At 45.5% G+C, this 13772-nt stretch overlaps 4 protein-coding genes across 4 annotated transcripts; 3 read left to right on the top strand and 1 right to left on the bottom strand.

Moving 5' to 3' along the window:
* Positions 1-839: 839 nt before the first annotated feature.
* On the bottom strand, positions 840-1595 carry N7481_006865 (uncharacterized protein; the record flags this gene model as incomplete). The annotated part of the gene is made up of 1 exon (XM_057266084.1): positions 840-1595. One exon carries the CDS (start codon positions 1593-1595, stop codon positions 840-842), a length of 756 nt encoding a protein of 251 aa, XP_057120285.1.
* A 1428-nt stretch (positions 1596-3023) lies between these two features.
* Positions 3024-4268, top strand: N7481_006864 (FAD-dependent oxidoreductase; the record flags this gene model as incomplete). Its single annotated transcript, XM_057266083.1, has 4 exons — positions 3024-3290; positions 3466-3658; positions 3708-4078; positions 4128-4268. 4 exons carry the CDS (start codon positions 3024-3026, stop codon positions 4266-4268), a joined length of 972 nt encoding a protein of 323 aa, XP_057120284.1.
* A 3029-nt stretch (positions 4269-7297) lies between these two features.
* On the top strand, positions 7298-8095 carry N7481_006863 (uncharacterized protein; the record flags this gene model as incomplete). Its single annotated transcript, XM_057266082.1, has 3 exons — positions 7298-7487; positions 7540-7607; positions 7673-8095. The coding sequence occupies 3 exons, from the start codon at positions 7298-7300 to the stop codon at positions 8093-8095; spliced, it is 681 nt and encodes a 226-aa protein (XP_057120283.1).
* Positions 8096-10703: 2608 nt separating this feature from the next.
* N7481_006862 (Adenosine kinase) lies at positions 10704-11885 on the top strand (the record flags this gene model as incomplete). The annotated part of the gene is made up of 6 exons (XM_057266081.1): positions 10704-10743; positions 10799-10814; positions 10870-11023; positions 11098-11418; positions 11482-11619; positions 11691-11885. 6 exons carry the CDS (start codon positions 10704-10706, stop codon positions 11883-11885), a joined length of 864 nt encoding a protein of 287 aa, XP_057120282.1.
* Positions 11886-13772: the final 1887 nt, after the last annotated feature.

Genomic DNA, 13772 nt, shown 5'->3' with positions numbered 1-13772 from the left:
GGGATACTAGTATGGGATATTAGTATGATATTATAGTAGTATAGTGTAGTATACAGTATGAAGGCTCATTGATAGTGGTAATATTATAATGCAGGAACGAATACGCTGCGAGTAGAGAAGGACATCAAGTTCTGCCAATTGCCTGTTCAACTAGTAGATTTATATACCAAAAGGTGTGTCGTTCCATAGACGCCTTTCAGCCTCGAGCTCCTCTTCATATTTACCCTCTGTAAAGGCATCGCGAATGAGTTGCTCGATTTCTAGGAATCGTTCCGCACCGTACATCAGCTTTGTGTATTCCCAATACTCAGGGTAGAAGCCGGCACATTCCCAGTCCACAATCCCAGACAGGCGTCCGCGGTCAATAATGATATTGCTAGGATGGAGGTCTGCATGAGTGAAGACCTATCTATACTGGCGGGCATGGATGGTCGAGATTTGCTTCTTTGTTTCCGCGCGTATATATTGATGCACAAGAAATGAAATGAATTCAGGAAGGGATTGGAACGGACCACAAGTTCCAGAGGGAAAACGGTGATCTTTCAGTGGGCCACCTAGGCAGTTACCGAAGACGTGTGGAGTTTGATTAGGAATGCCGCGCAGCTGTGACCAGACATTTTTCAAGTCCTTTGATAGCTGCTTTCGCTCGGGATATGAGAGTCGATGAAAGCTAGGAATCTCCTCTTTCTCATAGTACATCACGGAATTCGAAACCCCTTTAAGACAAAGATAAATCTAAGGAAAAGAAAACAGAGCCATTACACTTTGCGAGAACGCATCCATTCCATACACAATATCCGATTGTTCTTCAAAGCCCCGGCTTTGAAGCTCGCCGAAGATCACTCCGAGCGCCGTGTCAGCCGACGAATATCAGACCAACTGGGTATCAAAAACAGCCCAATTTGGGCCACAAATAGCCAAACAGCGACCATGTCAGTCTCCGAATCGATGTGATTGCGCTGGACAATAAGTTCTGTCCAGAGAATCAACGGCCATCCGATTATAAGCATTGCAATTGCCCCCAGGGGGATAGCGGGATATTTGTGGAGATACCACGGCATCCTTTTAACTTCCTCGGAGTCGATACTCCCAACAGTACTAAGATAGCCAGCAGCGAGGGCAGCGTTCAGGACTAGAAACGAGTCTCCAATCTGCCATAGTAGAGTGAAAATATGCCATCCTTTGCTCAGAGTCCTCCACCCGAAAAAGAAGAATTGATATTCGCCAAATCCCTCCGGCTGATTGGTCGCCCAGCTAACCCACGCAGAGATAGTATTGAGGATGAGCACCCCAATAGTGCCAAACGAGAGGAATGCACTCAGAAAGATATTTCCCGATGAAACTCCCCCAAAGTAACTGATCGCATAGACAAAGTTAAAGTGGATCGGCAAGAGTGAAAGTGCGTGGAGTTCCTTTGCCTGAACAGCTTGGTACCATTGAATTTGCGTGTACCAGTTGTAGGCGAGGAATCCCACGTTGGTGGGGATATTGCTCCCAACTCCGCCCGCAAATTGAGCAGGAGAAAGCATCATGCTCGCATAGAGGAGCCATCGGTTGGTGAGACTGAACCCTTGGACGACTTGTGTGGTGGACATGTTTCTCTGCGTCCCTGGTACCAGGTGGGATGTTATTGACGGACAGCTGGAAGCGGCATACTACTTGGTATAGAAAAGTCGAAGATACCAGAGCCAGTAGAAGGAATGACTAGACTCGCGAGGGTCTATCCTCAAGTATGAGCTATTTTATTTTTCTTGCGCCGGCGTCCGACAAGAAAAATGGGTGAATGTGGTAAAGAGATTGATCAGTATCCTTGAATTAGGCGAGTGCGACGTGGGTTTCTGTATTTATTTATCTTACATCACTTGCACCCGGGCGCATGTCAAGTGCATGGCAAGGCGGTGCAATGAGGCTAAAAGAGGCGATGGGTAGATCGTTACTAATCTGAGTCCAACCTTCCGCGAGGAAAGCCTCAGGATGGGCTGATAATACGAGGCTCAGCCCCACTGGATTCACCTAGCTGCATGGGAATCACCGCGATCCGACGATCCTATTGGCCTGGTATGCTGCATGAGGCAACAAGGGCTTGTTGAAGACAATGGCTATCGAATCAAAGATGGTCCGCATATATGAAGCATATCGTTAGTTATTTCCTAAAAAATTCCCAAAGCCCTGAAAGGATTCATGACCTACACCGTGCGTTTCAATACCCAGGACATCTAGTTATTTGACGTTAGCCCTAGTTCAAGCCCCGCCAGCTTCAATCACAATGCTGACACCATTTCTATCACAGCCCATCGCTAATTCCATCAAGTAGTGATCCGATCTCCCGATCACCGTTAATGTCGTTTGAGAATTCTGATCTGGGTGGGGGGATTCTCTAGCTTGTGCAGTTCATTTCTGACTTTGATGATCCTCGAAGCAGGGCCTCAATTCATTGCTGGCACGGGCGCTAAGGTTGCCAAGTAACTAACGGCCCAGGATGGTAAGACTCCGAATAAAATGGCACTAGTCTACTTCTGTCTGTACTTCTGAGGCAGCGTCATTGCTTGCAGGGTAATATCTTAACCTTGACCAAAACTTCATATCAGGCATGATCGGCACCAACATGCCAATACCGGATGTCAATTATGTCGGCTTTCACCCGGCCTCTTTGATCGTTCGGTGAGATCCCACACTGGAAGCCCTCTTCGCACATACCCACAAACCCTCCCTACCTCAATTTTGTAAGGTGGCTGGCCCTATCGTATTACACCGCATTGCATACTCGTGCAGGGCATGATGCGCCGAGCCTCTTGGTTCCAGCTCATCGCGGAATGCTCCGATATACGGACGGCCCGTCCCGGGGGGGGCCTAACGAGGCTGGATCTAGCCCTGATCGTGAGGATCATCGCGCATATACGTAAGCTCGGGGAGTGAATTGGCCCGGTGTTCCTGCATGACCCTGATTGCATGATCCCCTATTCGTTCCTATATGACCATCATCACTAGAGACTAGTCGTGACCCCAAATGAAGAACATTGACCATGGAGACGAAAGGCTCATTCAAAGTTATTATCATCGGAGCCTCGGTGACGGGTCTTACCCTGGCCCATTGTCTTCACCGTGCGGGGATTAACTATGTGGTTCTGGAGAAGCATGCCGAGATCCATCCGCCGATCGGAGCCGCTGTAGCCATTATGCCCAATGGGGCGCGAATTATGGAACAGCCGGGATCTTCCATCACGTTGAAAGGAAGTCTTCTTCAATCCAGCGGGTCCATCTTTGTTTCCAGGACGGGTTCTACTATGATAGTCTTTCTCCCAGTGTCATACTTGAGAGGTGGTTTCATTCCTATCAATGCATACCGCATAGCCACTGGAGCATAAAGCTGACAACATGCCGATCAGATTCGGCATCAAATTCGCTTGTGTGGAGCGGACTCAACTTCTCGAAATTTTGTATACGACCCTGCCGGACAAATAAAAGGTTTTCACGAGCAAGGACGTCGCGACAATCACTCCACATGGAGCCAAAGTGTCTGTCACCACGGCTGCCGGTGAAGAGTTCCAAGGCGATTTAATTGTAGGAGCAGACGGCGTGCATAGTCTGACGCGACGTGAAATGTGGCGGGTTGCTGATCTCGAGCAGCCGGGACGGATCACACTTAAGGAGAAACGCAGTGAGTTGAACGGGAATTTCACGTCCCTACTGTTTCTGATTCTTGGCAGGCATGGGTGTTGAGTTTAGGTGTATCTTCGGAATGTCTAACCCTATACCGGGTCGGAAGGGCTGGCAGCACGTAATCCGATTTGGCCCCGGGTTCACAATCCTGATATTCCCAGCAGTCGCTGATGGCTTGTTCTGGGTGCTCATTGAGAAGCTCCCGCGAAAGTATATCTATCCCGATGCACCATGTTTCTCGCAGGACAAATCCATATCACACTGCGAAGGAGCTGCCGACCTTCCCATCTGGGATGGAGTCCGGTTCCGAGATATCTGGGCTCATCGCCGGGAATTCCGGATGGTTGCGCTAGAGGAGAATCTTTTCCGGACCTGGCACCATGGTCGAATAGTCTGTATCGGAGATAGCATGAGCAAGGTAGGCCATCTAGTCCACACCACTGCATACGACTAACACTGGCTTTTAGATGACACCAAATATTGGTCAAGAAGCTAACACCGCCATGGAAGCAGCTGCCGGGCTGGCCAACATGCTCCACGCAATCACTCAAGACAACAAGCTTCCCTCGACCGATACAATCGAACAGGCGCTAACCATGACCACTTAAAGCGTCGCAAGCGTCTCGACGCAATGCACATGGAGTCCCGCTGGATCACGCGGCTGGAGGCGTGCCAAGGTCGAATGACAACAGCCTTTGCGCGCTACATAGCACCGTATTGTGGAGATCTCTTCGCGCTCGGTGTCGTGCGAAGTTCCTACAATGGCGAAGTGCTGCAATTCCTGCCCTTGACGGAACGTGCAGGGAAGAACTGGCCAGAGTTGGAATGGTGGAATACATGGGGCCTATCTAAGTGGCGAGATATGTGCCAGAAGATGGGCTGTCTGCTTTTTATTATGATAGTTTTGTGGTTTATCAATCGAATGTCGAGAATTACGGAGCTATGAGAGACGGGACTACTTTTCAGAGTGGCAAGATATCATATTCCTCGGACAAATCAAATCAATTCAAATCAATTCAAGATTCTATAACCTAATTCAGCCACACATTCGAATGTAATAGCTATATAGGCGTTCCCTCCTATAGAAACTAGAACTATCCTAACGCTATACTTATAGTAGTAAAAGACAAAGAAACTTAGATACAGTATATTACTATAGTAAAATTAGTAATAACGTAATTCCCGCCCGAGCGAGACACCCGGCCGACCGAGACACCCCATCCAAAATCGCGTCTTTCTGCCCACACATCAACTTCAACCACCTACCATGCCACCAATTCGCTCTGAATCCTCGCAGAAATTGGCTAATCGAGAGGGAAAGATCTTATTAGCCCTTGATGATCTTCAAAAAGGCCGTATCAAATCTATTCGTGCAGCAGCGAAGCTATACGAAATACCGCTTGCTACACTACACCACCGCGCCCAAGGACGCCTTTCACGCGTTGATATACGCCCAAACGGCTATAAATTGACCCAATTAGAAGAAGATTCACTTGTTGAATGGATTCTCTCTATGGATTTACGTGGAGCAGCACCTAGGCCGGCTACTGTACGAGAGATGGCTAATATCCTACTGGCTGCACGTGGTAGCTACCCCCCGCCTACTGTTGGCAAGAATTGGTCATCAACCTTTATAAATCGACGCGATGAGATTCGATCACGCTTCTCTAGACGATACGACTACCAGCGTGCACTAAATGAAGATCCAAAATCGCTACGAGAGTGGTTCACGACCGTACAACGTGTTATTGATGAGAACGGTATACAAGCGGAGGATATCTACAACTTTGATGAGACAGGATTTGCAATGGGTCTTATATCTACACAGAAAGTGGTCACACGAGCTGAATACTATAGTCGGCGATCGATACTACAGCCAGGAAATCGTGGATGGGTTACTGCTATTGAAGCAATTTGTGCAGATGGCTATTCGCTACCGCCATGTGTGATTTTCAAAGGTAAAGTCGCTATTGCTGGTTGGTTTGATAATCTACCACGCGATTGGCGATTTGAAGTATCCAATAATGGCTGGACTACCGATGAGATTGGCCTACGCTGGCTAGAAAAGCTATTTATCCCATCAACGAATTCACGTGTACGTGGTCGATTTCGGCTACTAATTCTTGATGGCCATGGTAGCCACCTTACGCCTAAATTCGACCGATTATGTGCAGAAAACAATATCATACCTCTGTGTATGCCTTCGCATTCATCACATCTACTACAACCGCTAGATATTGGCTGTTTTGCAGTGCTAAAGCGTACATATAGTCGCTTTATAAGTGATCTTGCACGCAGGGGATATAATCATATCGATAAATTCGATTTCTTGGAAGACTACCAGCATGCGCGGCAAGAAGCCTTTCAATCAAGCACTATTCAAAATAGCTTCACAGCCAGTGGCTTAGTACCAATTGATGCAGAAAGAGTGCTCTCGAAGCTTAATATCTCTATACGAACACCTACACCACCACGCAGCCGGCCAAGCAGCAGATCTAGCCAATTCACACCACAAACACCTAGAACCGTTACTCAGCTATTCAAACAAGCTTCTATGTTAAAGGATCTGCTAAAACGACGGTCAAAAAGTCCTCCAAGCCCATCAAAAACTATCTTGGATCAACTTATTAAGGGTCACTGCCTATCGCTACACAACACTGCATTGCTTGCGCAGGATAATGCAAATCTACGCGCAGCAAATGAAAAGAAACGCCAGAAACGTAATCGGTCGCATAAACAGATACCCTGCGAAGAGGGTTTGACCGTTGAAGAGGGCCTACAGCTAGCTACGCAGCTAGAACTATCAGCAGAAGCACCTATGGTAGAATCATATACGCAGGGCGAATTGCCTATTCAGGCAAATAGGCCGGCTACTAGGGCCCCGCCCAGGTGTAGTGGGTGTAGGGAGATTGGCCACAGGATCAATTCATGTAAAAATCGCTATATTTAGTCAAATGGGTAGGCGTTGGTTGAGATAATCGATTTTGAAATTTTCTAATGGTGATGGGTGTCTCGGTCGGCCGGGTGTCTCGCTCGGGCGGGAATTACGTTAATCTGTTAATGGTTACTAAGTTATCAGGCAAGCGATATATAGTTGAGCCGTAAGTTGCTTCGTTACTAAACTTAGGAACATGAAAAATAAGTTACCAATGAAAATATCCAAATAACTTTAATTCTTTTCAACTATCTAATTTCTTTCCACAATAACTTTATAATTTAGTTAATTAAAACAAATATTACATTTAAGTAGGGAATAATTCATAGATATTACCAAAATATTGCTGCCAAGACCTAAATTACAGGCAATTTGGAACCGCAACAGAACCGCGGTTCTGCCGCAGTCTAGCTGGGAATATAGAAATACGTATATGTACTCTTCCAATAAGAAGTTTGGTCAGCCCATTAAGAAAATGACGTCAACACTTTCGCGCATTTGCCTATCCAGGTGATGCATGAGAGCGACAGCCTATTTCCTTTACGCGTTCTATGTCTGGTGTTTGCATTCAAGTACATGAGAAATTTCCCCATAATCGAGACTTCGAGTACATCAACTCCTGGACCGTCTTACTATAAGTTTGATTAACTTATGATGTGGGCACTTACTTCTTTCTTACAATAACTCCAAAAACGAAATCGAATGGCGGATGATAATTATTGGCAAACGGTGCTAATAACTGTTCCCATTATTGGAGCTACTATCGCCACCCTCTTCTTTCTTCTCCGTCTCTATAGCAGACTACTCATAGGCAAAAAACTCGACATTGGTGACCTCCTGATGTTTTTTGGCTTGTTCTTCTCTTATGGAGCGACTATAAGCACAATCCTTGGTGAGTATAATTTGTTGAGGCGAATATATTATGAGCTGACAGTACATCTCAGCTGCTGTCAGAGAAGGGAAAACTGATATATGGGGACTGGGAAGTGAACATCGCCAGAAGGCTGCACTTGTAAGATGGTGTTTTAGGATTGCTCATTAAGTGGGCGTGGCTATGCTAACGCCCCGAGTCAACAGCTTTTCTGGATCACTCAGACATTCTGGCCGTTATCGCAAGCTTTCATCAAGTTCTCGACAATTATCCTTCTACGTAACCTACTTGGTTCTGCGCAAAAATTGCATCTCACGACTACGATCCTCCTTATATTCACTACAGCTTGGGGTATAGCCTCATTACTGGTGAATATCTTCCAATGCTGGCCCCCTCAATATTTCTGGCTTCAAGAAAGTATCCAGGGAACTTGTATTCCCTCACAGACAGCTTTCTACATATCAATAGGCACCCTGTCTCTCGTGGAAGACATTTTAATTCTATCTCTTCCAGTTGCCGTTGTATGGCGATTAAAACTCGCACTCTGGGACAAGATTCAACTCACGGGTCTTTTTTCTATTGGCAGTTTGTATGCCCTCAAAAATATCCTGATAAATATTCAACTTTGAAACTAAGCTGCTTTATATAGAGTATGCATTTTTAGTCTTTTACGCCTAATCGAATTCAATAACTATTTAAAACACAATTCGAACTGTAAGTTTGGGACCCATTATTGGTCAACTATTCTGACTCATGATATAGCCAGCGCATCAAAAGAAGCCCTATGGACCCTGCTTGAACTTGACCTTGCCATTGTTTGCAGCTCACTTATTCTTATGCGGCCTCTTTTCAGGAAATACAGAGGCGCATATGAGAATTCTTGCCGTAATCGTCATGGTAAAGTCTAAATCCATGTTGAAAAGCAGTGGTTGAATATGGAAAATTTTTGATCGCTTGAATATTTGATATATCCCTACCTATTAGCCACGAGAAACTGAGATATGTAAGGTAGACTAGCATGGAATGATCAGCCAATTGACTCCATGTATTTGCAATGGCGGGCTTTCTATATAAAGGATTCCTGTATATAACGAATAATCATTGCTCCCAAAAGCAATTCATCACACAGAGGTATTGACTGTAACTTGCGTTATTGTCGAAATATATACTGATCCAAAGCTACATGTATTATGGGGCCGTTGGCCATGGTTTCGGATCACTAGTGGTCATCATGTCTCTCGTGCGGTTTGGCGTATGTGGCTTACACGGTCACTAGCGGAGTACGCACTCCAAGCCGATGAAGTAGTCCAAATGATGGTTCAAAGTGCTTCCAGAGCATGGCTGCTGCGAATACGAATATTCGCCACAATCAGTAATATTCGTTATGTTGAGAAATAGGTTGTACTGAGTTGAGTTAACTACCTTGTTGAAGATGAAGAGCCACACCATCAACAAGATAGTTAACTCAACTCAATACAACATACCTATCGCAACAGTTTATGAGCCCGGGTGGCGCAACCTTCGGGCGCACGCAGAAAATTAAGCAGACAGTTCCTTGCCTGCCATTAAGGCTAAGCCTCCCTATCAAATGATAACTTCATCAACTCAAGGACCTGACCATATTGAATCAGTAACTTGGTGAATAATCGAACTCTAGTTTACTAACATCTGGGTAGAAGGAAGCAGATGAAATTTATCACCGCCATTATCACACTATAGCCATTGTAGATATCACACTAGCACAGGATAACACAAAACTGAATCCATAGCTGAGATTTGTCCCCTTCGGCAGCGGTCTCAGAAAGTACCTTCTCGGGCCCACCATCTCGATCTCAGAAAAGGCCAGCTCAACTTCCGAAGGAACGAAAAACGACAAAATAGACTGCCTTGGACAAATGAAGAGATAATCTTGTAGAGAATGTCATGTTATGCTAAGTTGAGTAAATGCCTACGTATAATGTTACAGTAACATTCGAAATCAGATTTACCTCTACACTCTTCGACTTTAATTCCCGAATTCTATTTTTAAACACGCTAATCCAAATATGGGAATTCCATCGATCCCCTTGTTCCTAGAATGGAATCCGTATTTTACATAACGGGGGTGGGACAGTAAATTACAGGAAACTGCTATACATACGACATCACGCTACTCATGATCTTTTCGGAGTTTGGCTTGGTATCTATCTGCATGAGTTCGAGATGATTCCCGTGGTTTCCAGGTTTTGTTTAACGTCAACTAAGTTTGAGTTGAAATAGAAACTCCACCCATGACTTCTGCTTTTAAAACTTGGTGGGGATTCGATCCCCGTTTGGCCCCCGGGGCCAGTCTATGCTTGCCTTTTGGCCGGCGTGCTTTCGTACGTACTGAAAGTAGTCCTGAAAGACCAAAATGTTTCGGCTACTTTGTCCGGTGCGAGTGAGCTTTTGGCTATTATTCCTGCAATCCTGGTATTGTGAGTAGACCTTATTTGACTCAAGAGCTTTTTGAAACATAGCTTGGTAGAGAAGGCTAACGATATGCAAGCTAATGCGCCGGATTGCCATTCGTCCCCAGCATTTACTCAATTTTGCTCGCTTGCATGAGGTAGGCTTTGTATCATGGGCGGGTAAGCAAACGCTCTTCCGGATCTTTCCTTGTTGTCATCACACCGGACTGACTAATCCGAATATGGCATGGTTCAGGTCCCCTATTCGAAGAGCGTGTCGCCGAGGGCACGCGTCTCTTCAAAGGATCTGTGATCGTCGTTAATGAAAGAGACCACTGGAGTTTATTTCTGCAAATTGAGTCTGATGTTTACGTAAAGAACGCAATTTGGAATATTAATAGGGCTCGGGTGTTCCCGTTCCGCACTGTGCTTTGGAAAACAACGTGCAGTAATTAAATATGTGGAGTCAAACGATGATCCGCTGTGACCTTGACTAATTTGCAATTACATCAATATGATTTATTCTATAGAGGCCATTTCCTAATGGACTAAACCTTGGAAGAGCGTCATACACATTTCAAACACCGAGAAATTGAAAGTTGAGTAAGACTTCCAGCAATGTACTCTTGGGAGGCCAAAAATGGCAAGTGACTGGAGATAAGCACCGAGAAATCCTTCAAGGTGGCGTTTCAATACTTACAGGGGTGGTGAGGGGCATGACAAAGAGGAATGCTGTCTTAACCCCCAAAATGCTACTTCCCCTCTTTTTCACTACCCTGTTCTTTACTTTTCACTCCTCGACAGAGACATGATGCCAAAAATCCTGTGTTTGGAAAATCCTTTACTTGGTAAGACACCTTAGTGTCAGTTCATAGCTATCGGCTGTAATAACACGTTCATTAGATGTACAGGCCTTCGGGTATGACTGTTGCCGACGCGACTCCGGTCTAATTATTCTTCTAACGGCATAAAAGGACCCTGAAGCTTCTTGATAAGTATGGATTAAAAGCCAACAATGCCATTCTCGCCACAGAGTCCCACAGGGGTCTCTTTGATGACCTGATTGACAACTGGTCCGCGGAAACGACCGCAGGCGGTGGTGCTCAGAATACAGCAAGAGGGTCACAAGTATGACGACAATTTCTTAGCTTCTTCGCCTTCTTTTTCTTTGCCTCCTTGAAAGTGACTGAAAACTTTCCTAGTATATGCTTCCACCCGACAGTGTCGTCTATATTGGTTGCGTCGGTAATGACAGTTATGCTGAAACCTTGCGAGAGTCGTGCAAAAAAGCAGGGGTTCGCACGGAATACCTCGTCAATAGGACACACCCAACAGGTCGATGCGGCGTTATTATCACGGACAAAAACAGAAGCCTCTGCACCGAGCTAGGTGCCGCTAATCATTACAAATTGGAACATTTGCAGCGGCCCGATATATGGAAGATTGTTCAGTCGGCGCAGATCTATTTTGTCTGTCCAGCAGCGGCTTTGGCCCTGGCGAAAGAGGCCGCTTCTAAAAACAAAGTATCGCTCGCTTTTCTGTCCTTTCTTAGCTCTTCCCAACGTGCTGACCGGTAGTTTCACTAGATTTTCGTTATGTCGCTATCTGCTCCCTTCATCCCAGCTGCATTCAAAGATGCCCTTGACAAGACTGAGCCATTTTGGGATTACATCGTGGGCAACGAGAGTGAAGCCCTGGCATGGGCACAATCACATGGAGCAAAGGTAATAGCTCGCCATCTATTAAAATATTATCTGAAAATGAGGTCTTTTTCACAGAATTAACGTGAAGAAAGTCCGAGTCTATTCCTGCGATCGCCGAGCATCTCGCCAACCTACCAAAAGCAAATCTTCAAAGACCCCGGGTCGTATTGATTACTCAAGGTTCTTCTCCCACGGTCGTTGCGGTATCTGGAACTCCAGGATATAAGGAGATCCCTGTCCGCAAGATTTCTGTAGAGGATATCATTGACACGACCGGTGCTGGCTGAGTGTACCCTGGATTTTTGAACGAGTAACCTCATTTTGGGAAGATCATAAGGCTAATATATTTACTATCTACCCAGTGATGCTTTTGCAGGAGGACTTCTGGCCGGTATTATGGGACAAAAATCGCTGGAAACCTCTGTCAATATGGGACACTGGCTAGCTCATCAAGGGATAAAACAAATGGGCCCGAAGTAAGTGAAAAAGACCTATCCGTGCTTACATTTGCCCTTACTGAAAATTATAGCTATCCGCTTCCAAATCAGTCCTACACCACGGCATAAAATATTTCACACAATTTCCTCGGCTGTTAACTGTCCAATTCAATAAGGCAGGAATTATTCATTGGCAGTGAAGCGTACTGCGGGTTTCAACAACTATTTCTCATGTCTATCTTCACAATTGTCTTCTGGTAATGCTAGAAACCCATTAATGCAAGCTGTTTCTAGATTTGAGGGAAACCCATTGAAATCGGAGTAGGATGTGCAATTCGGTATGAAACCTACTCACATTTATATATAATGTATGTTGGCTTCAGATCACGCTGACCGATCCTTAGTGGGCAGCTCGTGCAAGGGCCAGACTCTTTGCTGCAATACCAGAAATGTGAGTCGCGAATCAGAGCGACGCTGACGTAAACAGTTTTCGATTGACATTCCCAACGTTTACACCGAGCCTAGTGAAGGTGGTGGTGGCACTAGTGGTGGCCATGGCGGTATTACTGGCTGATTGTTGACTTTGTACACACCTATCGCCTAGGCACATGAAGATGCCGACGAAATAATTTTGATCAACTGTGCTGGAGTTGTTTTGTTTTCGTAAACGCCCTCAACAATGAAATGGAGTGTATCGCAGACCTCAAATATAGAATAGCCAGCCTGATGTCCTTTGGCGGCGAACGTTCGCTTAATTATCTTACCACTAGCTGCCACCATACCGTATCCGATATCTGTAGGGGTAATTATAATCCTACCAGACCAAAGTACTTCAAATACCTTTGCAGCAACACGCCTAACGTTATGCAATTCGCCCAGTAGCGGTATAACTAGAGGGCAAGGAGAGCGACTCTTTTGTACGCTTTCTTGCTCTATTGTGGTTCAAGAATAAAGAGATAGAGAGAGGGAGGTAAGGATCAAGATAGACTGACAATCACAAGCAAAGTAACGTGATCAAATGGGGGTTGATAAATCATATAAAATGATAAACGAGGCAAAAATAATTGAAGTAAGCTTATTGATAATCTTAAATAACAGACCGGATATACCGGATAGAGGCACCGCTCACACCCCGCATTCTTAGCCCCCAAGTACTGTAACAAGCAAGCCGAACACCCAAGCGAGCCGAACACCCCAAAACACCATAGTAAAGCCAGCGCTCTACACAGTTCAGTCAGTTCAATTCAATTCAATTCAAGATTCTATTAACCTAATGCTGCCTAGTGAAGCGAGAGGGATGCTCGAAGCGGCACGATTAGAACGTGCGGGTTGAATGGAACATGGGAATGGCGTCAAAACCACCACCACCAAAGCGTAGAGCTCTAGTCCACAGGAAGACGGAGCTGCGAGAGTGTAATGTCTGTCTTGAAGCTATTCCTGCCTATCAAAACGAATATATCGACCAGCAATCCAAATGGAGCCTAGCCTACTATTCTAAATCTGACCAATCGAAATAATTTGTCTATATCGACCGCTTCTCCCCATTACACTACCTACTAGCCTAACCACAGACTTCTTCATGTTCATTCAGTTTGGTTTCTGCTTGATCCTGTATTTTACACAATATCAACCCGATACTAGCTATGGTGCAGCGTGGGACTGATCCCCAAAGCCCCCATCTCACAATGGATCCCCTTGTCCTCTCGCTTAAGTTAAGAGCCCGAGGCTGTTCCGGGG

This window comes from Penicillium waksmanii (assembly GCF_028829765.1).
Source record: "Penicillium waksmanii strain IBT 27052 chromosome Unknown utg000007l:1.0-4314555.0:1.0-4317578.0, whole genome shotgun sequence".
NCBI classification, from domain to species: Eukaryota; Fungi; Ascomycota; class Eurotiomycetes; order Eurotiales; family Aspergillaceae; genus Penicillium; species Penicillium waksmanii.
This window is presented reverse-complemented; position numbering and strand designations above follow the sequence as displayed.